Here is a 22604-nt window from a genome sequence, read left to right as displayed (position 1 = left end):
TCTGGTTTCAAGAATATGATGAGCTCAAAAGACAACTGATGTGGGAAAACCACAGCCAATTTCAGACAAGACCGATGGCGAAGCATCTTTTCCAAAGGTTCCAAAGGTTGCAAAAATTCCCACTATCTGCTTGTTCCAATGAAGAGTAGAATTTGCAGTGTTGTCAAGCCCTTTAAAGATAACAAATTCCAGTAAGATTTAGTAACCTTCTTAATAAGAAGTTCTTAGGTGTACATAAAAATGAAAGTAACTTGTTCACCGGTAAACGACAAAGAAAGAGCTTCCATTTTTTTGGATCAGTGCATGACCTACCAGTGGGCCACGGGCCACCCTTGAAGAAACACTACTCTACAGGCCCTCATGGACTGTTGTGAAGTTGGCTCCGCAGAGGCCAGAGTCCCACATGCTGCTCCCGAGAGCGCTCTACTTCCAGAGAATGGGCATTGTCAGCCTCCTAGGCATCCATCATTTCATGAGCTGTGTTGACGTCCTTAGGGGGGAGCCAGTAAAGAGTTCTGGGCTTGGGCAGGAAGGCCCGAAGACCACACCATTGCCCTCAGAATCTGCACCAAGCCCGTCATGTGGCAACAGGGAGTCCAGTGCAATGATAAATGCCATCAGGCCTCAGACCAGAGCATCTGTAGGTCTGGGGCTGAGTTCTCATCGCTGACACCTCCTACGTGATTGGCCTCAGACTCTTGCAGTCCCCAGCCACTTTGAGGGCCCGTGAAGCCAGTGGACCCCCATGCCCCCAACACACACACTCCAGCCCATTAAAATTACGAATGGCACCTATACAGCACGTTGAATACAGTTTCAGGGCTTCACGGACCTCCCTAAGCCCCCCTGGATCCTTCAGGGCCCCTAGATCTTCTGGGTTAAAAACTCCAGTTCTGCATAAGCGTTCTGATCTTGTGTCCTGCACTCAGAGAACATTCTGTTATTCGGAGGTGGCTTTCCACCTTGGTGTCTAATGCTCTAGCGTCTGTGTCTGTCGCCCAGTAGGCATTTACATTGGCTTTGCTTTTCCATATCCTCCTGCTCTAAGTCACAAACTCAGAATTTCCAGAAATCTTAGGGAACTGCCATTCCAAGTAATGACCTGCACTTGTGCAGCCCTCTTTCAGTTTATAAAATATCTTCACATTCTTCGTGTGATCTTTTCACGACAGCCTGAGCCTCATCTTAGCAAGTAGAATATTCATTTTGCGGCTGTTGGGTTTTATGAAGGGAAAGCATACTTCTCTAAGACAGCGATAATGCACACAGTGTTTACCCTCATCCCAAATGACACCCTTGCAGGTGACCTCAGCGCCATCGCTTCTACTCTGAGCGTGCGAGCGTGTGCCCTCCCGGCCCACGCAAACACACCTCCGCATGCGCGCGGGCGCTTGTACCGCCCCAGGTAAAAGTGAAGACATGGGACTTCAACTCGTCCCTGAGAATGTCCACAGACTTCCTTGTCCCCTGAGGGCAAGCCACATGCTTTGGAGGGAAATTAATGGTTCGGTTGAGAATGTCCCTGATTCTGGTGTGGCTCAGAAGCCACGAACAATGCCTGCGGACTCCAGGCATCGGCCGCAGCTCCGAGGCAGCAGTGAGGTGGTGCTGACTCTTCCTGCCTGACATGGAATGAAACTAAGGATGTGAGTTCCGTGACGTGAATGTGTCACGTGGGGGAACACGAGTGGGTTTCATCAGCAGCCCTCGCCATATTCCTGCAAACAGGTGTTATTTTTTTCTTGAAGATTTGTAGCCTTCAGTGAGTCAGTAAGTGTTTTCACGTTAAGACGATATCAACTTCTTGCGTCGTGTACGGTTTAATAATTTTGCCAAATCAGCAACACAGGAATCTGACTTTAGAGAGTTGGGTGGGACTACCTCTCATAATAAAGAGAAACGTTTGCTTAGAAAACGTTACCAATGCTCCTATTGCCCGTGTGGGGCGTCATTACGATATAGACTCTGGTCACGGTGCCAGAAACATGTGACTCCAGCCTTTTCCTATTGCATGCGTTTCTGGAGGGCGACTTTTCTCCTTGAGGAAGGTAATGGAGTCAGAGCCCTTCTAGCTCCCAGGGTTCGAGGGCATCTGTGTTGCTGTTTTGGGCGGTGGTGTGCTGTGCGTCTCCCCCTGACGGGCCGGTGTGTTCTTCCTGGTGCACTTACCTTCTCCTGCTTGGTTGCCTCGCAGCCCTGGGAGCCCCAGTGTTTCTGCAGTAATTTCCCTCACGAAGCCGTGTGTGCAGATCCCTGGGGCCAGGCCTTGCTGGTTTCCACTGATGCTGGCGTCTTGCTAGTGGATGGTTAGTGAGTAGCTGCTCCTTCAAATGTCTCTCTTTGTATAACTTGTAGTCCTTCTAAGACGGGTGACCACTGGTCAGCTCCCTTTAGATAAATGGGTCCTCAGCAGTGTCCTTAGCAGAGCTTTATTTCCTTAAAAATTACTCCCTTGTTTTCAACAGGCAAGCCGGGGCCGTAGGGCGGGGGGGGTGGGTGGGCGCGGGCATGCATGACAGTTTCATCCCTTCCGAATTAGTCTGTGGATATCAAATAACCTGCAAGGAAAATCTCCTTTGCGATGGTCCCAAAATTTTACTTTAAATTGGCAAAGGGCAGGTTGTTATTTAGAGCCGCTGTCTCAGGGATATGCCCTCTTGAAACGCTTTTTCTTTTTTCTTTGAAGATTTCTAATTCGAAAAGTACTCAGTATCCAAAACAAACAATAAGAATCTTAGATAACCTATATTTGATGGATAGAGAAACAAAGATTTTGACAGGAAGACAGATCTCATCTCAATATAAAACCAAACTTTTCACAGCCGGGTGGGTCAGCCTGCCCCCAGGGAGATGGTCAGCTCCCTGTCGCCACAGATCAGTCACCAATTAGACATGACCTTGGCAAGGGTGCCTTAGAGAGCATTCAACTTCGAGTGGGGATTTAATTTAGCCTCAAGGACTGTGTGGTCCTTTCCAGCAGGAGACCCCTTGGATTCTTCCAGACTTCTAATGAATGGTAAAAGAGCTAAACATTAGTAGCAATTCATGTCCTGGGGCTTCAGAGGGAGCCATAGGTGTCGAGACTGCATCTTCCAAGGGCACATCCTCCGTGCACAGGAGCAGGCTGCCCGGTCTCTGGTTACCATGGTGATGCTTTATTAGCATCCTGAAGGCCACCTCCTGTGAGAGTAACTTAACGGCCTAAAACTGCAGCATCTTCCCATCTTTGGCCTCAACCTTTACTCCCTCCTCAGTCCCTGACTCAGCACATTTATAAGTACGTGCTGTGTTCCGGGCCCTGTGCTAGGTGTCTCCTGTAGGACGATGAGAAGTGGACAAGACTTTATAATGGACTTATTTCTGACCTTATCTGTTATTTTTGCTGTATCTTAGAATGTTGTATCCATAACATAATTTTTTAAATTCACATATATACACATATATAATTATATATATAACTAATTTACTAAAAGCAAGATAACTTAAAATTCATAAATTCAGAATTTAAGTTAAATATTTCATTTTAGAAACTTTTATAAAACAATTAGAATATCTTTGTGATCTTGAAGAAAACCTCTCTGAGCTTCAGGTTTCTCTAAAGTGGGGGTAATTTTTTAAGTAGCTAAAAAATAGTTTGTAATAATGAGAAATGATGAACTAAACAAAATAAGGATGATGATCGTAACCGCAAGGGAGGAGATGCAGAGATTACACGAAGTTACTTACTTACCTGTAAGCGCTTAAAGCAGCGCCTGGCGCACAGCAGTAACTTACCGAACAGTCGCTATCGTCATTACTCCATCCCTATGAACTTGCCAGAAGGTAACAAAATCTATAGATTTTGCTCAAAGTGCAACCAAGTAAAAGAATTTTTTAAAAAAAACAAACCTTGGGGGTTTAGTCTAGTCTCTTAGTTTTACAGATGAAGAAACAGAGGCCTAAAGAAATGATGTGACTTGCCCAAGACCATACAGCTGGTTAGTGGCACATCTGGAACCAGAACCCAGAGGTGATTCCTTGTCCAGTGCTCTCTCCACTAAACCAACTACATTTTATTAAAATTAAATTAAACTCTACCAGTGTTACTGTCTTTACCTTGATGCAGATTTCCAAGACTATGCATCTGGGCAAATAATTATGAAAATTTTTGTGATGAAAAGAATGTCAAATTCTACCTGTTTGCCTTTTTAAGAAAGTGTGTTTCATAGTGACTATTTGTAAGGCTTGCCTAAAAACAGAAAAAAAAAATTCTATTAGAGTTGCTTCTATGTAAATGTAAAATCCAAACCGAGATTACCAAGTCCCTTTCTGAAATTTTCATCTTTACGTATCCAAAATGTAATGGAAGTGTCAGATACAAGGATTATTGTGACGGCCAGGAAATTCTTTTCTTTCAAACTTGAGGGACGTTGTCTTAACACAGGTGGTAGCCATATACACCCACCACCAGCTTAGATGTATTACTCAGAATATTACCTTCATGTCCTAGTTATGCAGTAATGCATTCCTGTTTGCCTTTGCTAAAAAGAGAATAACCCTTAAGGCTTTCTTTGTATTCCTTGTAGCGCTTTTAAGCCATAATTCTCTTGTTATTTCTTTGTTTACCTTTTTCTTGTCTAACACTTAATTGTGTTACGAATTATCTATGTGAGTGAATCTCTCCTTCATTTCATGCCAAGTTCCACTCTATCCCGTTAGCCTCTGCTTAATTTCATTAGACTTACCCCCTTGAGAGTCTGCTCCTTTCAAGGTCACTATTAAACATCAAGATTCTTTGCATTCTAAGTGTAGCAAAACCTACTCTGAAGGGAGACTAAATACTGATTAAATACGCTATCACCATTTGTTTTGGTTTTGCAGTAATAGAAAAGCCAGCTCTAAAAGATTGTTTCTTCGTAAAGAGATTACAAGAAGGAAACCATGTTATGAAATAGTCATTGAATCCACGTCACTTTCTCATATCCTTTCCTTCCCTTCCTTCCTGTGCTGTATATAAACCTGTTTAGCCACCTGAGAAAGGTAGATGGAGAATAAATGCTAATTTACTCTGTACATAGTCAGGCAGCCGCACAGTATCCCTCTGTTTTAACTGTAAAATGAAGTGCTTCTGTCACATTAATCCTTTACGGCACAGTTTTCCCGTGCTCACCTCATCAATCCGCAGGGACGCAGTGCTGTTTTTAGGCCACGACACTGGCTAAGAGCCCAGACTCTGTCCTTGCACAGAGTTGGGTTCCGCAAGCTCAAGACGTGAGCTTAGACAATTTTCTATCACCTCTGAGCCTCAGGTTCCTCATTTGTTAAATGGGAGTATGAGAAGTTCCTACCTAGTAGGGTCACTGGGAAATCTACGTTAAATGATACATAAAACGCTTCGCATTAAGGCCTGGCATGTAGGAAGCCCTCAGTGTATGCGAACTGTCATTCACAAAATGAAACAAGCACAGTCACTTAGTCAGACACAGAGACGGGTACTGGAATGACCATCTCGTGGTTTGAAAAATTGAGTCCCCCCCCCCGCAGAAGCAGGAAGAGCCTGAGAACCAACCCTCTTGGGAAGGCCTGGGCTAGAGGAGCAGGAAAGTGTTCGATGGGCTGTCACAGAATTTACACTAGCCCCGCTCATGAAGGGCAACTAGAGCCAAGCCCTCTGTCTCATAGGAGCCTAGCAGGCTCTGTGCTCTGACAAATACGGTGTTCTCACAGGCCTGCAGGAGTAGGATGATAAAAGCTCTACTTCCTCCTGGGCACCATCCAGGGAGGGATGAACTCCCAGACAGACAGGTTTCTGGAGGAGCCAAGATCCTCAGGGCCTCTCACACCTAAATTACAATTAAGGGAACACCCACACCCACAGCCGAACACTTGAAGACCTAAGTGTCTTAGAAGTGCAGGTAAAGAATAAGCTAGACACTCCTGCCTAATATACCTACACCATCCTGGGGCATCTTTGCCTTGCCCTGGGTCTATGCCAAGCTCAGAACGGACCCTTTGCTTATGGAACAGCCTTAATCCTTTTAGCCCTCTTTGTCCCAGGGACCCCCAGGAGCAAAGTAATTGCTGGCAATTTAAGATCCCAGTAAGCAAGCTTAAAAACAAATCCTATGTACAATTGCAGTGTGTTTAATCATCTGTTTACCTGACATCTTCCCAAACGTTTCCACTAAAATTAGTTTTTTCCCGTTATTTGGGAAACATGATTGATATTTCTCTCTTCTTTTATTTTTGTCTAAAAAGGAGATTTCATATCCCTATATGGAGAAATGCTGAAAATTTATAGGTAAATTACTATTGACACGGACATAGGGCATGTTGCACTAGGAAGTCTGTTTTTATTTTATATACAAAAGGAAATTCTAATATTGCTTTCTTGAGAAATATGCAAAACAACCTAAGATGTGTTGTGATTTCAAACATGACAAAAAACCAGAAAATACTCAAGAGAAATGGCTAAGCTTATTAGCATTTTTTAAAACTTGGTATTCAGTTCTTTGGAATAATCCCAGCAAAAATTGGAATTAGGAGATGCTGCTTTTTCTTTGATGCACATTGAGGAGAAGAATACAGTTTAGGGGCCCTGCTGTTATGCTCCCTGTATGGAATTGTGAATGCCTTTGGGAAAGAAATGCCAGTCCTTCTCCCTGAGCTAAGAGGAGACTAGTGCTTGAACTTTCTGGGTAGCCCTTATGGAAGCTCTAGAAACTGTCCTCCTTCCTCACCTAGGGAGAACCAGACTCCAAAACTATCCACAGGCACATTTTGTAGGTTCTAGAAAGTGTGGGCTGGGTTGCAGCATCGGGTAACCAGGTTTCCTCTTCCAGATGACCTTCCATCAGTGCCAGTGTTTGACAAAACTCTGACCGTGAAGCAGATGCATGTGCTGGAGGCCCTGGACCTTCTGATTTTCAGAGCAGACAAAGGTGGTACTCCTCTCCAGGTGACGTTTTCTGGGAGGAAGGGAAGAGTGTAGCCTGCGGCCGACACAAGGGTCATGGGGCTGTGGCTGCATCAGTGGTGCCAGCTGTTTCTTCTCCTGGTGCCCGGGGCTCAGGGCCCTTGGTGGCCCCTATGTCCTCTGAGGAGGGGATGGTGAGGGAGAGGAGGGGGGGGGCATCCTTGATTGCATCATTACATAAAGGCAGTGCCGGGTTTCTCCTGGATTCTGGAACACCTCAAATTCTGATTCCTCGAGCAGTGGTTTTTCTATACAGTCCACCCTTTCAGTTCTTCCAGGTCGTCTTACTTTTCCATCCATCTCCTCTGTCTACTTTATCCCACCAGGAAAAGACGCCCGCCTCTTTGTCTTCAGGCTCAGCGCTGTGCAGAGGGGCATCGAGGGCAAGCAGGCCGTGAAGGGCAAATACGACTGCAGAGAAAACAAGCTGGAGAAAACCAAAGGTGACCCGATTCTTCATATTTTGGTGGTTTCTGTCCAATTAATCTTTTTCTCAGACTGCCCAGATTTTACAGAAAAGAAAAATGAGTGGGAGTTTGCTTTTATTTGTTTTCACTTGGAAACATCACAAAGGTAGCATCACTTTTCCCTAAGAGAGCTTGAGCGATAGAAAAGCAGGCTGAGTACTCAAGGAAATTCTAGGTCTTGTTTGAGAAGTTTGGGAATGAGTTAAGCTCTGTGAGCAAACCTGTGAAAAGAGACTTTTAGACTTTGGTTCCCAGAACTCTGATCACCCTTCACTTGAGTTCATATCATGTAATGGGTGTGAAGCTAAATCCACAAACTCTAATAGAGAGGGAACATGGCTTCCTTAATTGTCCTGTAATTCAACCTAATTTTTATTGCAAGTCCCACTTCGCCTGGCGGCAGGAACGCTTCTTAGTCATTTCACTGGGTTATGCTTAACTTCCGGGGTTCTTAGGGATCACCAGATTGTCAAAGCTTGGGGGCTTCCCACCTCTCGTCGTGTGTTCAGCATCGTTGATTTCTCTTCCCAGGCTGCCACTTGTATGCCACTAACACTCACCACAGCAGAGAGCTGAGGATTGTGGTTGCCATTCGGAATAAACTGCTTCTGGTCACGAGGAAACATAGCAAGCCAAGCGGGGTGACCGGCATGTCACTGTCATCTCCCCTGTCCGAGTCACCTGTTGAAGAATTCCAGTACATCAGGGTAGGTTTCCTCATCAGATCGCTTGGCTCCTGGCCAAGGTGCCACGAGGCGGACTCCCTCCTTCCGCCCAGAGTCTGTCATCCACTGGCGTTCAGGAACTGACTGGGGAAGCCCTCGCCTGTTGCCCTGGTTTCCCCAGAAGACTGCGGCGAGCAGGGCTCTTCTGACGCCATCCAGCTCATTCATACCAGTGAGCACCCAGAGATGCTGCCCTAGTGGAGATCATTTTGAAATGTGTAGAAATTTAGAATCATTATGTTGGGCACCAGAAACTCACACAGTTTTAAAGTCAATTATACTTCAAAAACAAACTCATGGAAAAAGAGACCCGATTCATGGTTACCAGAGGCAGGGGGTGGGGGGAGGGGGAAGTGGAGGAAGGTGGTCAGAAGGTAAAAACTTCCCATTGTAAGACAAATAAGTGCAGGGTGGGTAATGTACAACACGAGAAATACAATAACACTGCTGTGTGTTATATATGGAAGTTAAGAGCTCTCATCACAAGGAACAAAATTCTGTTTTTCTTTTATTTTGTATTTATATGAGGTGATGAATATTCACTAAACTACTGTGGTGATCATTTTATGACGTGTGTAAAGTCAAATCATCATCGTACACCTTAAATTTATGCAATGCTGTATGTTAATTATATCTCAATAAAACTGGAAGGAAGAAAAAAGGATGCTGTTCTAGGTCCTGGGGATACAGCAGTGAACAACAAGAAGAAAGTGTCTTTTCTTGTGGAGATTGCTTTCTAGTTGCAGGACAACAGAAATAGGCCAATAAGTCTATGAGTCCTGAGGATAACAGTAAAGTAGGGTAAGGAAACAGAGGATCATGGATTGGGGAGGTAGGGGATCTCTTTTAGAAAGGGTATTTCAGAAGCCCTCTCAGAAAAGATTACCTCTGAGGGGAGATCCAGATGAAAGATGGGACCGAGTGATGAGGGTCTCTGGGGAAAGGGTCTCCGGGCAGAAGGGGAGCGGCCAGCGAGGGCCCAGTGGCCCGGATCAAGGCACAGCCAAGAGGCTGGGCGGCTACGGCCGAGGGGACAGACAGGGGTCAGTGTATGGGGACCAGGTTCTCTTGGGCCCTGAAGGCCATTGCAAGGACTTTGGCTTTGACACCGAGCAAAAGCAGGAGCCACGGGAAGGTCTGAAGCAGAGAAGTGGCAGGTTTTTAAAAGGCTATGCTGGCTACTGGACAGAGGAGAGAGTAGGGGGCCAAGAGTGGAATATGGAATCCAGCTAAGAGGCTGATGCAGGGCCCTGGCAGAAGACGAGGTCAGCTTTGGTCCTGGGCAGGTGGAAAGGTGTGGTGGACAAAGCTGCCCCTTTGCCTGAGTCAGTAGGATTTGCTGCTGGGCTGAGTGTGGAGCCTGTGAGAGAAGCCTCCTGGAGCATCAAGTCCCTTCCCGATCTTACCATTCTAGCTTTTTTAAAAGCTATGGTACAGGGACTTCCCTGGTGGTCCAGTGGTTAAGACTCCGTGCTCCCAGTGGAGGGGCCCGGGTTCGATCCCCAGTCGGAACTAGATGCCACATGCCACAACTAAAGATCCCGCATGCCGCAATGAAGATCCCGCGTGCCACAACTAAGACCCGGAGCAGCCAAATAAGTAAAACATATTTAAAAAAATAATAAAAACTATGATACATTAAGGTGTCAGATATGTCAACCGTTGGCCACTAAGGCAGAGTAGGCCCATAGTGAGCTGAGAAGTTACTTTTGCCTGGCGTTAAAGCTGCCTGAATTATGCGTTTCAGTTTCTGCTAATATGCAATTCCAGGGGACAGAACAGCAAAACAGTTAAAGCAAGTTAACAATCTTGCTTTAAATAGACGTTAGTCTTCTCATACAGTGCTTAGCCATCTTAATGAATATTTATGCCGAGCATGTGCATTTATATGGAGTATAAGCTCTGAAGTCAGGTTTCTTGAGTTCAAATCTTGGCTCTGCCACATATAAACTATGTGACCGTAGGCAAGTCATGTGACCTTTGACCCTCAGTCTCCTCACCTGTAAAACAGAATAACAGCCTTACCTGCTTCATTAGGTTGTTATGAGGATTCAGTGAGAACAGTGCCTGTAGCTGTTCACATTAGCTGTTATTATCATTATTATTAAATGACAGGACGGGACCAGACAGTCTGAGGGCTGACATAGGCCACACTGTTGAATTGCTTTTGTAAAATTGTTTGCTGGCCTCTCCCCTCTGCAGTGGACAGAGGGCGGAGCCTCGAGGACAGGCTGTAGGAGAAGAAGTCTGGCACCATCCCTCCCGTCCTTTCCCACCCCTGCCTCCCCTGCAAGCACAGGGCTCTGCGGAGGCCTGGCGGGGGAACTCTTCTGCACGGGGGCGGGCAGTGGGGGGTTGATACGAAGGTGGCTGCTCTGTCCTCACCCCTTTCTCCTCCATCATTGTCCACCACACAGGAGATCTGTCTGTCCGACTCTCCCTCGGTGATGACCTTGGTAGATGGGCCATCGGAAGAGAGTGACAACCTCATCTGCGTGGCTTACCGGCACCAATTCGACGTGGTGAACGAGAGCACGGGGGAGGCCTTCAGGCTGCACCATGTGGAGGCCAACAGGGTCAGTTGACAGATATGGGGGCAAGTGGGAACCTAGAACGCTAGGAGTTGTGTCTTCTAATTTTGTCATGCCGTGATGAGGATTTCTTTAAAATTGTGTATTATTTATCATATCAGTATCATGCGATGTACTATTTCGGCTGCACCACCTGAAGCTGCCATCTTTGTGGGTCCAAGTGGTTCAATATAATATGATATAACTGCCCGTTGCCCTGTTCAGCTTTTCCAGGCCTCCCCGTACCATTCCATCCTTCCCAATAAAAGAGGAATGAAGGGTCCAAAAGCTAAATGTAAATAACTGAGTAACTGAGAACATTTGTTTGGTAATTCATACTGGAAGGGCCTTTAGAGAGTAAGGTTGCTCTCAGAGGCCCTGCAGACCCACAGCGTGGGGCCTGGGTGGCAGGGGAGGGTACAGCCCACGTCTCCATCCTCTCAGAGGCCGTTAGGAAAAGAAGAAGGGATGAAACACCATTAGGAGAGAGAGAAAAAGCAGATCAGCACTGGGGGTCTATACCTCCTGGCCTGAGCTGCACAGAGAACAACCATGTCCTGGATTTGGACAAAATCTAGGGCCCACCCGAAACTCCACTGAAGCACGAAAGAGGACCTTGTGGGTTGCGAGCATCAGCACCCCGGAGTGCCTGTCACCGAGCTGCTCCACACAGACAAGCAGGCCACAGAGCTCTTCAGCCCACTTATCGCTGTGAAGCAGGTCAAGGCCTGATAACACTTGAGCCACTTGAGGTCGGCGTGGTGCAGGGCCAGCACTCCGGCTTAGGTTCGAGGACACGGCAGAACAAGGACGTTGTCTCCAGGGAGAATGTTGTTCCTGATGAGAGTTTCCAAACCCACAGGCTTCCCCCAGTCCTGTTCAGATGTGTCAAAGAGACTGAGGGATTTAATTATGCTTTATAAGAAATTTTAAAATACAGTTTATATTTGGACAAGCCCTACATAAATATGCACTAAAATTGCTAATACTGTATGAAGAAGACTTAACACCTAATGAAAACAAGATTTTAAAAAAATAGAAAAGTCAGAGAAAGAAGCATCTAGATATAGTTGGGAGGTCTCCTTATCTTCAGCTGTTGTCAATTAGAGCTCAGTCTGTCCTTTCACGTATATATACTGGTGGCACCCAAACTAGTCTGCAATTGGAGTCATCGAGGAGCTTCAAATGCTACCGATGCCCGTGTCCCACCCACAGAGATTTCATCGGCCTGGGGTGTGGCGTGGGCTCTAGAATTTTCAGATGATCCCCAGGTGATGTGGGAAAGTTTGGGAACCACTGGTACACACTGCTTCTCAACTCCGGCTATAATTGCCTAGAAAGCTTTAAACAGATCAGTGCTCTGATACACCCAGATCAGTTAAACGAGAATTCCCGGGTGTACGCTGTGGGAATCAATTGGTCTTGAGTCTCCCCCACGTGATGCTAATATAGACCTAGGAGAAGGAATCTGTCCTGAAACTCTCCCTAACTTGAAGCCAGGACTCCTGTCCATCCCAGCAGCCGGGAACCTATAATCTCTTCCAGACGCTGACTTCTGAGGAGGAAGGGTCAAATCTGGCCTACGAAAGTTCTTGCCCCTTCTTGCTTTTCAAAACTCTGTACAACCAGCCAAAAGAGACAGAAAAAGGCTGGCCTAGCAGGTGTTTGTTGAATCAATCCATCCCTGGCAACTAGTCTCTTAAGATTCACGAAGGCCCAGGAAAAAATGAGTTAAAGTTTTCTTTGATGACTTCTGTGTTTGTTTTTCTGAAAGCTGTGAGAAACAGTCCTAAATTTCTCTGTCCTTTCTTCGATATGCTTTTTGAAGCAAAGATACAAAACTTTTCTCTAAGAGAAAATGTTTAAAAACATATTTCTGTTGTTAAGCGTGTCCCCTGGACACTGACCCCAGTGGGTCAGTGTGCATAGTCCCTTCGAGTACAGTGGCCCCAACCTTTTTGGCACCAGGGACCAGTTTCCTGGAAGACAATTTTTCCACGGACGGGGGCGGGGGGGAGGGATTGTTCAGGCGGTAATGGGAGCGACGGGCAGCGGCAGATGAAGCTTCACACGCTCACCCTCCGCTCACCTCCTGCGGTGCTGCCCGGTTCCTAACAGGCCGCGGACAGGGGGTTGGGGACCCCTGTCCTAGTAAATCAGCAGCTGCTGTGTTTGCTGAGCGGGCAGAGGTCCTGAGACAGTGGCTTGTCTTCGCGAGGAATTTACTGTCCAGTTGGGAAGAAAACCCCTAGAGAAATGAGGAGAGTAATGAGCATGCTTTCTAACCGCTGCTCAGAGGTGGCCTGCGGGAACAGGGTTACTTCCCACCAAGATGTTCCTGCGGACAAGCCCCGAGCGCAGTGGAGCAGGAGAGAGAGGCTGACCCTCCTGGGGTCCTGGAGATTTAGTGCCTCAAGTTGCCCTCACTGCCTGCCTGCTCCGTGTGGCCGTCCGGGCTGGCCTGGTTTCCTGCCCCCGCTCCTCCTCTCTCCGCACCCAAGACCCCTTGATTCCCACTGTAGGCTTCAAACCCACCTTAGGGTCTAAGACAACTGTAGCCTGAGAAAGGAGCTGTTCAAGAAGCACCAGGGCAGCCTTCTGAAAGTCAATGTCAAGTTCGTTTTACCAACAGGCCGACTGTGACCTACAGCCCCCGCTCCAACAGCCAGCACTGGCCTCCTTCCCCAGACAGAGGACTCCTCTGGAGGGACCTGCAGACCTGGTAATAGGATCTGGGCCTCTGGCTTACTTGCTGGGCCCAACCTGACTGTCTGCCCAGACCCCAGCTGGGCTCCATTGAGAGCTCACCCCAGAATCACGTGGGAAGGCTGGACACTGACCTCACAGTGGTGACCTCTTTCACTTGTTACAAGTCTGTGTTCTGAAGTTTCATAGCCACCACATATGACTTTTATTATTTTTAAATGCCAGTAAAATGAACTATTTTTAATCAAGGAAAAAATAAAAAGCCAGTGCCTATGTCCTACCCTAGACCTACTGTATCCAATGTCTAGGAGAGAGAACCCAGAATATGTATCTTTTAAAATCTCCCTAGTTAATTCTCAGGTCCTCGCCTGGTCAAGAAACTGCTGCAGGAACGACTCCTGCCAGCGCCCACCCCCCGCCCCCCTGTCCCGGGAGCCGACATCTGTATCAACATCTGTATATATATGGAACATGCACACATGAACCCGGCCTCTCCGTGCTAAGTGTTAATAAAGTCTGACGAAATGCAATGGGGGAACCTGAGGAAGGAGTGGTTGAGTCCACGCTGTGGTCTCTGTCCCTGAATTTCGGCCCTGTAGCCTTGACAGGAATTTGCTGTTCACTTCCCCATTTCTGCAGAAAAGGAAACTGAGGCTCCGAAAGGAGGAGCCACATGAACCCCAAACCACACAGCTAGTAAGTAGCAGGGGCAGGACCTGAACCCAGGCTGGCTGCTCCCAAGGCCGTGCCCTTAAACCCAGCCCGTGGCATCCACAGCCTCGTCACAGAGCGTGATGGGGAGAGCAGGTCCAGGCTACAAAGCTGGCAGCACTTGGCCACTCCCCTCAGGAAGTGCACAGCCTGGCAGAGCAGACAGCCACAGCCTCTAGGGCTCGAAGCCTCTAGCTGAGATAAATGTCATCTAACTGACAAGGACGGGGACACCTGAGGAGGAGGTGACCCTTAAGTCAAAGTGCTGGGGATGGGAGGGTTCCCTCCGGGGCCGGGGGGGCTCAAGGGCTGTTCCCTCCCGTGATATGCCCCACTGGTACTGGTGCCATAGCTAAATAGTGCCACCAGCTGACATTATAGACCATTTACCAAGTACCAGGCCCTGCATGACCTCACGGAACCCTCAGCCCCTATAGGAGTAGATGTTCTAGTATCTCCCATTTTACAAATGAAGACACTGAGGTTCCAAGAGGTTAAACCACTGAGCTAGGTACCCACTCCTCTCGAGTGGCAGAGGTGGGATTTCACTGACCCAGTCGTGCACTCGGGAAGTACCTACTCTGCTCCTGCCGCTCGACAGGCCCTGATCCAGGTGCTGAGGATGTCACGTGAGCGGGTCGGCAAGGCCTCTGCTTCGTGGAGCTGAGATCCAGCGGGGAGGAGAGTGCCAGCAAACAAACAAGCAAGCAAGCGAACATCGGGCAGCAGTGCACATCATGCGGATAATTAAAAACAAGGGCTATGACCTACAGCAGCAGAGGAAGTATTTGGCATTTGACCCCCAGGTCTCTCTGATCCCAGAATCAGTACCCTTGACCTCTGAGCCTCGCTGTCTCCCACCCCCACAAAGCCCCACAACTCTTCGTTCGGGCATCGGCCCCATTATACCATGCTTTACGTGCCTGTATGCTTTTCTGACTTTTTCGTAAGGGATGAGACCCTGCCCTTTCATTTCTGCATGCTTGATGGCACCTAGTACAATGGCAGGTAACACTGGGTGGGAGATGGGCCAGAGTTCCATTGCAGGGACTTGCCAGACACAAGGCAGAGGCCCTGGCTGAGGGTGGCCAGAGGGGCTTCAGCACAGTCGTGAGACTGTTTAGAGGAGAAGGCTGCATTTGGGAGAGAGCAGTGAGGAGGAGGGCCTCGGATGCGGAGGGGCCCCAGTGCAGTGCTGGGCAGCTCAGAGACTGGAAGGGGCTGGAGAGAGCTGGGCCAGAGGGAGACAAGGACACGTGCCCCTGCTGGAGAGCTCGGGCCTAGCCTGGGGCGCAGCAGGGGGTGAGACACAGAAGAGGATGCTGCTGGACGTGGGTGAGAAGGGGAGCCCCCAACACTTTGGAGATAGCTCTGCTAACAGCAAGGAGGAGGCTTAGAAGACAGCTAGTCATGTGCGACATGAAGATAGCAGCCTCCGTGGAGTGCTGATTATGTATCAGGCCCTGTGCAAAAACGTGTGCCTTGTTTCATGGAATTCTCATGATGGTCCAGCAGAGTCAGGATTACCATTATAGCGGTTCACAGGTGAAGACCTGGGGCCAGAAGTTAAGCCATTTGCGACAAGCCACAGAGGCAGCGAGTGGTACAGGCAGGATTGCAGCTCGGGGCTGTCTGACCAGCGTCGTGCTACCATCTGTTCCCCTGAGCTGCCTCCTGCGTTCCTGGGTGTGTGGAACCTGTTGCATTTGAGAGAAAAGACTTAGGAATATGGGCTGGAGCTCTGAGGAGAATGTGTGCCTGAGGTTGTAGATCTAGAGATTTTGAGCAGAGTAAAATCTGAAACTATAAAGGTGGGGATTTTTCTAAATGAGAGAAGAGCCAAGAAATGGAAGAATAGTCTGAAGTGGGAGAGAGGGCGGGAGGGAGGAGACGTCCCATGTCAGAGGCTGCGGATCTCTGGATGGAGGGATGAGCCATGGCCAAAGGCCTCCAGGCTGGGGAGAAGGAAATCTTCGTGGTGCTCAGAGAGGGCAGTGTCCCTGGTGGTGCAGGAGGACAGACTACAGGGCTGAGAAGACAAGTGAGGCAATGAAAGAAGCAGGAGATTCTGACAGGCTCAGAGTTTTGAAGCTCAAGAGGGGCCAAGGACACTATCAGGTTGAGAACCGTCTTCTCAAAAGCAGAAACGGAGGCCGGAGAAGAAGAGCTCGCCCAGGCCACAGAGCTAGGGCTTCCGACACTCTCTGCATCACGCCATGCCGCCTCCCTGGAAGTGAAGGAGAGAGAAGAGAAGTGCAGACACGGTGATCCTGAGATTCAGAGACTGTGTTTGAAGCAGGAGGAAGTGGCCGAAGTGCAGGGGTGTTAAGCTTGGAAAAGAAGTGCAGACACGGTGATCCTGAGATTCAGAGACTGTGTTTGAAGCAGAAGTTTGTGACTGAAGTGCAGGGGTGTTAAGCTTGGAAAAGAACAGGGGACCCGGTTCAGATCTTGGCTAGAGCACCCTTCTACCTGAGGCACTAGAGCGACTGAACCTCTCTGAGCCTCACTTTCCTCATCTGTAAAATGGGAGCAATGCCACGTACTTTAGGGGTTGATGTGAGAGTGAAACAAATAACCCATGTGAAAAGCTTTGTGGACTGAGCCCACTGTATAAATAAGAGGCCTGTCAATAGAGAGTGGAGATGTCCGCCTACAGAGCTCCTCAAAGCGTGGGAAAAGAGGGTGAGAAAGTCCCTATGGACTGCAGTCGTGGCCACCCATGTGGCATTGTGGGTGCTGGTGAGGTGGGAACGCCCCCCAGTGCCTGAGTTTACAGAACGCCGTAACTTGAGAAAGTCTTTTCATAGTGTCAGTGTCCAGCCTGCCCACTACCATTGCCCGTTCTCATTGCAGGTTAATTTCGTTGCAGCTATTGATGTGTACGAAGACGGGGAAGCCGGTCTGCTCCTGTGTTACAACTGTAAGTAAAGGATGTGTTTTGATCTCTATTTGCTAAAATCAACTGGGTTTTGTTTTGTTTTGTTTCTGGACAATTTAAAGGGACTTAGCTTTAGATTTACCTGATGTATCGCTCCTGGGTCCTTAATTCCACTCCAGGGCGTATCGAAAAATTGCCTTCCCGCCTGGATCTCCCAATACGCCAGACCTCCTGGTAAGACGGTGCAGGGGCCGCCCGGGGGTGTCTCCAGGACGTGGGAGCGACAGCAGTGGCTTCCATCCAGGGAGCCCTTACCGTGTGCCGCCGGCTGTGCTCCACCCACCTCAGTCACCGTTCCGTTGACTTTTTCTGTTTCTCTCTGTCATCTGGAGGGAGATAAGGCTCCTGAGGCCTGGAGCGGTGAACGGACTTTCTCAAGATTGTGCAGCTACCAATGGCAGAGGCCAGGTTCACATTTGGGGCGCTCTTGACTCCAGTGCCCCACATTTTAACCACAGTTACTCTTCCCCTTTTTGTTATTTCTCGGGTGTTAACGAAATCAGCCTCAACCTGGTGTACCCGGGTGTACAGAGGGGAGAAGTCCCTGAGGGGGTGAAAGCCACGGGCCAGAGTGGAGAGGGGGTGAGCTGCACCCCACGGCATCCAGAGTCGTGGGCAGGAGGCCGAGGGCGGACACAGCAGCTGGGGGAGCCGCTGCTGGGAGATCCGGGTGTCCTTCCTGAGTGCTCATTTTCTCAGGGAGCGAGGTCTTTAGCTGAGAATGCGGATGCTTTTCCTCGCCTAGTGAGTCCACTGTAGCACAGACAGAACTGACTCTGGTGAGTTTTTCTGTCCCAATAACTCACTCTGTTAGAGGAACAATGATGAGACAGTATAAGTTAACTGCTTGACAAGGCACAGTGGTCACATCAAAGGAGACCCGAAGCTTCAGGTGGGCCAGCGGTGGCCATCCCCAGCCTAGCCCCACATCGCAGGGGGCGGCGGCAGCTCTGGCTCCATGACCTCTGCCCTCTCACAGAGGGGCCACAGCTGTCGATTCTCACACTAGGAATGGCAAGAGACTGCTTCATGGGCGTGATGTTTCTTATTAGGGTGATGAAAATGTTATAAAATCAGATTGTGATGTTGTACAACTCTATAAACATACTACAGTTCATTGACTTGAATGATTAAAATGGCTGAATTTTATGGTATATAAATTACATCTCAGGAAGGCTGTTTTCAAAAATAATTTAAAAATAAGATTGTATGGCTAACATGTGATGGGCTTCTGGAATAAAAGGGGCCTTTGTTTCTACGTGACCTTTCCCACTCGAAGAGGGTCTGAACCACCTGGACTTGTGTTTAGAGCTCGGAGCAAGCCAGGAACTGGGTAACTGAATTAACCTGGCCTTAATCTAATGCTGGCTCAGATTCACCAAGGTGATACAGGCACATGGCTTCAAATGTTCATAATAAAATGTTGGGGGGGGGGGTGTACAGCTCCCATCACACATGTCCTGCTGAGTGAGGCTCAGAGCGTGATCCCCTTGTGGGAGGCCTTCCTCCATCCAGGGGCTGCCTTCGAGTGCCCCTTCTTCTCTACAATCAAGCCGACCTGGTTCTCTCCCAAGTAGAACTTGTGAGGCTGTGGACAAGCTACTTCACTGCTCTTTGCCTCAATTTCCTCGTCTGTAAAATGAGTGTAATAATAGCATCTACTTCATAAGTTTGTACAGATTAAACGGAAGAATGTTTTAAAGCTCGGTGCCTGGCTGATAGTAAATTCTCCCCAAATGGCAGCTATGATGACTTGTAGCAGAAATATTACTCTGGCTCAGACTTCCCCCTGCGCCTGAGAATCTGGCATCACGGCGATATTCGTCCCAGCTTTCATAAAGAACGAGCAGATAGGATGCTGTTCTTGTGGCCTGTTTCTCATTTATCTAAGTATGGTCACCTGAGTGGCGTCTCTGGCAAAACTGAGTCGCTGTTGTTTCGTTGCAGACAGTTGCATCTATAAAAAGGTTTGCCCGTTTAACGGTGGCTCTGTTTTGGTTCAACCCTCTGCGTCAGATTTCCAGTTCTGTTGGAACCAGGCTCCCTGTGCGATTGGTAAGGAAACCGTTTATCATCACGTTCTTTCCCGCTCAGTAGACATATCTGAACTGTTCCATCCTATGTAAGCAAACTCACTAACTTACTGCTAAATTGCTATGAATTATGTGAGTACAATGAGTACTCAAAGCCTTCTTCTTCTTTAATTGTTTTTCATTTTGTTCCCCTTTGGGGACTATTGTCTTCCACTGTTCCTCCCAGGTCTTCTCAGTGCCTGAGCATGGGAGCATTTGAAAGCAATGAAATATCAGTTTCAGTAGATCTTGAACAAGATCTCCAGCCTTGAAACTCTGACAGACTTGGGGGAGGAGCACAGTGCACTTGGCGTCCTTTGTATATATTTTGAAGCTTGAAAGTCTAGAATTACAGAAACTCAGGTACTTTGCCTGCCACTGAAAACTCAGGACGTGAGTGGTGGTGCTTCGTTTCTGTGATTCAAGATCCACAGCTGGGCATCTGCCTGGGGAGAGTCAGATCAGAGCCAAGAATCTTAGCACTGTTTTCCTCAAAGTAGAAGGCTTTGTTGATAGGGAAACATGATAGAGTTTTGAGAGGAGAGCAGAGGAATGGATCCAGACACTCGGAGGATGGGGTCGGCTCTGATGCAGATTAGTTATGGTAAAAAAGGGAGGGAAGGGTTGGAAACAGCTCTCAGGTCTGAGCCACGGCACTGCGCTGGGGGCCCACTTGAGAGATCAAGGCTAGAGGCGTGGGTGTGGTAGGAAGAGTCAAGGTGAAGCCAAGAGAACGGATGAGTCGCCAAGGAGAGAGTGCGAAGTGGCGGGTAAAAGAGACAAAGGTGGGCTCACAGGGCCACTTGGGCAGCTGTGGCACTTGGAAGTCATCAAAAAGATCTCAAGAAGAGGGGCCAACGTTTAACAAATAACTCAGCAAACCCACTGAACCCGAGGGACGCTGCGAGGGGCAGTCCCTGCCCAGACACACAGACAGGAGGAGCATAGGGGAGGGTGACCCAGAGACAGGGAATGAAGAAGGAATAAAGGCTAGGTTCCTGGGTGGAAGGCATGTGCGAAGGCCGTGTCAACCTGCAGTCTGGACCATAGGGGGAAGGTCTCCGGGACCTGGGCGGGCGGTGCGGCCCCGGAAGACCGGGTACAGGACTGCAGCGGGAGAAGGGCGCAGGGAGAAGCTGGGACGGTGCACACGCCACTGGGCGGAAGCTTGGCGGCTAAGGCAGGCTTTCCTGGCATTGGGGGACATGCACCCGTGAAGGAAGAAGAGAAGCAGCCAGAGGAAGGGGAGAGATGGGAGTTGCCGGAGAAGCAAGGGGGATGTGAGAGGGTCCTGGCAGCTCCACGGCCGCAGGCACAGGCTGGGAGCTGACGCCCCATTGCCTTGCAGTGTGTGCATTCCCCTACCTGCTGGCCTTCACCACCGACTCCATGGAGATCCGCCTGGTGGTGAACGGGAACCTGGTCCACACGGCCGTCGTGCCTCAGCTGCAGCTCGTGGCCTCCAGAGTGAGTAGAACTGGGGTTTTATTTCTGTCTGGGGGGCTTTGGGCACCCCCAGCACCATGAGGTTTCAGGCGGGCGCAGACATGTTCACGGTGAGGCTGACAGTGCCAACACCTCGTGAGTGTTGAGATGAGAAAGCTGGAAACAGGCTCATGGGTTGGGTTTTCCTGTGCGAGTCCCCTTGGGCTTCAAAACGCCCCTCCTTGGTGTTAAGAGAGTCGTCGGTGCTGGTGGCAGTTGGGGAGCACTCGGCTGAAAAGAGAAATCCCCCATCAGAGGCTGGGTCACTATTGCCCTGAAGAAGAGGCCAAGTCTGAAAAAGTAAGAGCTTGCAATGTTCCTTTCTTCCTTTGCCGCTGTCTGTCCTCAATTTGAATTTGTGTCCCGCAAACTATGGCTGACAGACTAATTCATGTCTGGTAACAGAATGTGAGCAAAACCAAAGGATGCAGGAACGACGGTCTTCCAAGCTCTCTTCTACTCCTGGCGCATAATCCAGCAGGTCTTGTTCTAGTCCCCTCCCCCAAGTCAGCCCCACACCCTCTCCCTGGCTCTGCCAGGCCAGGCTGGTGCCCTGCTGCTCGCCTGGGGCACTTTTCCATCCTGACCTGCATCACATTTGGTGGTGGGTGACTGCGTACTTTCCCCACTGCACTGACAGTTCTGTGAGGGCAGAGACTGAGCATCTTATTCACTAACGTAGCGCCAGTGGGGTGCTGGTAAGTGTGTAACCACCACCAGCCCTCTGGAAAGTGGGTGTGTGTATGTATACACACACATATGTGGACATCAGTTGATTACAAATTTTACTGATTATAAAATGTAAATAGCTTATAATTTACAAATAATAAAATATACAATGCTTTTATCTTAAAGTCCATTTAGCCAACTGGCTCTCACAAAATGCTTTTGTTAATTTTTGCTGAATTCCTTTCTCTGTAGCCAAACTAATGCTGCAGTTCAACCACGATTTTATGGTTGGAATTATATCTCCATCCGTTCTTCTTTTTCCAAGTTTGTTATTAAATCTGATATGTGGGGCTTCCCTGGTGGCGTAGTGGTTAAGAATCCACCTGCCAATGCAGGGGACACGGGTTCGAGCCCTGGCTCGGGAAAATCCCACATGCCACAGAGCAACTAAGCCTGTGCGCCACAACTACTGAGCCTGCGCTCTAGAGCCTGCGAGCCACAACTACTGAAGCCCGTGCGCCTAGAGCCCGTGCTCCGCAACAAGAGAAGCCACCACAACGGGAAGCCTGCGCACCGCAACGAAGAGTAGCCCCTGCTCACTGCAACTAGAGAAAAGCCCGTGCACAGCAACGAAGACCCAACACGGCCAAAAATAAATAAATAAATAAATTTATTCTTTTTAAAAATCTGATATGTGATCTATTAAACTATTTTTCACCCTCATACAAATCATTAAACCAAAACTCTCAATTTTAGCATTAGATTCACCACACTTTTAATCTTCATTATTAACATTTTCTCACCACTGTAAGTCTAGACAATCAACAAAACAACAAATCAAGCTCTGATTTGTAGCATTTGCCGATTTCTATGGTGTAAACAGTCCCACCATGACTGATCTCAAGCTTCCCGTGTGACACGATGGAACACGGCGTTAGGAGCCGCCATTACACAGCATCGCCCCACCCACCCAAGACAGTGTTCATGCAAATTACCTCAAGAGCTTGGAGAATACTCAAGGTAGTAAAATAATTAGGAATGGTTGAATTTTGATATTTAGTTCCTTTGTTTTTTAATATAATTTAAGTTTAATAATGGCCGTGTTTAGCAGCCAGCTTGCAAAATTCCAGAAACTCAGCGTCCCTGAGTCCACATACCACTTCCATTACCCCAAAGCCAGCGCATCAAGGGTGTGCTTGAGTATTTGCTGAACCATGAGAACCCATTTCCCCACCTGTGACATGGATCTGACTGAATCCCAAACCCTCTCCAGTTCTAACCTCCAGGTGCCCGAGATCCGTGT

At 48.5% G+C, this 22604-nt stretch overlaps 1 protein-coding gene across 5 annotated transcripts in view; it reads left to right on the top strand.

Annotated features, from left to right (window-relative positions):
* The window catches only part of GARNL3 (GTPase activating Rap/RanGAP domain like 3), a 151003-nt gene that overhangs the window by 121631 nt on the left and 6768 nt on the right, over positions 1 to 22604 (top strand). For all 5 annotated transcript variants that reach the window (XM_059073186.2, XM_067040683.1, XM_067040684.1 and 2 more), the window contains 8 exons: positions 2195 to 2306; positions 6822 to 6920; positions 7282 to 7398; positions 7954 to 8129; positions 10565 to 10723; positions 16991 to 17057; positions 19023 to 19130; positions 20496 to 20614. In XM_059073186.2, the coding sequence (XP_058929169.2) occupies positions 2195 to 2306; positions 6822 to 6920; positions 7282 to 7398; positions 7954 to 8129; positions 10565 to 10723; positions 16991 to 17057; positions 19023 to 19130; positions 20496 to 20614 (957 nt within the window). The remainder of the gene's footprint in view (positions 1 to 2194; positions 2307 to 6821; positions 6921 to 7281; positions 7399 to 7953; positions 8130 to 10564; positions 10724 to 16990; positions 17058 to 19022; positions 19131 to 20495; positions 20615 to 22604) is intronic.

Source organism: Kogia breviceps, chromosome 8, assembly GCF_026419965.1.
Source record: "Kogia breviceps isolate mKogBre1 chromosome 8, mKogBre1 haplotype 1, whole genome shotgun sequence".
In the NCBI taxonomy this organism is placed as follows: Eukaryota; Metazoa; Chordata; class Mammalia; order Artiodactyla; family Physeteridae; genus Kogia; species Kogia breviceps.
This window is presented reverse-complemented; position numbering and strand designations above follow the sequence as displayed.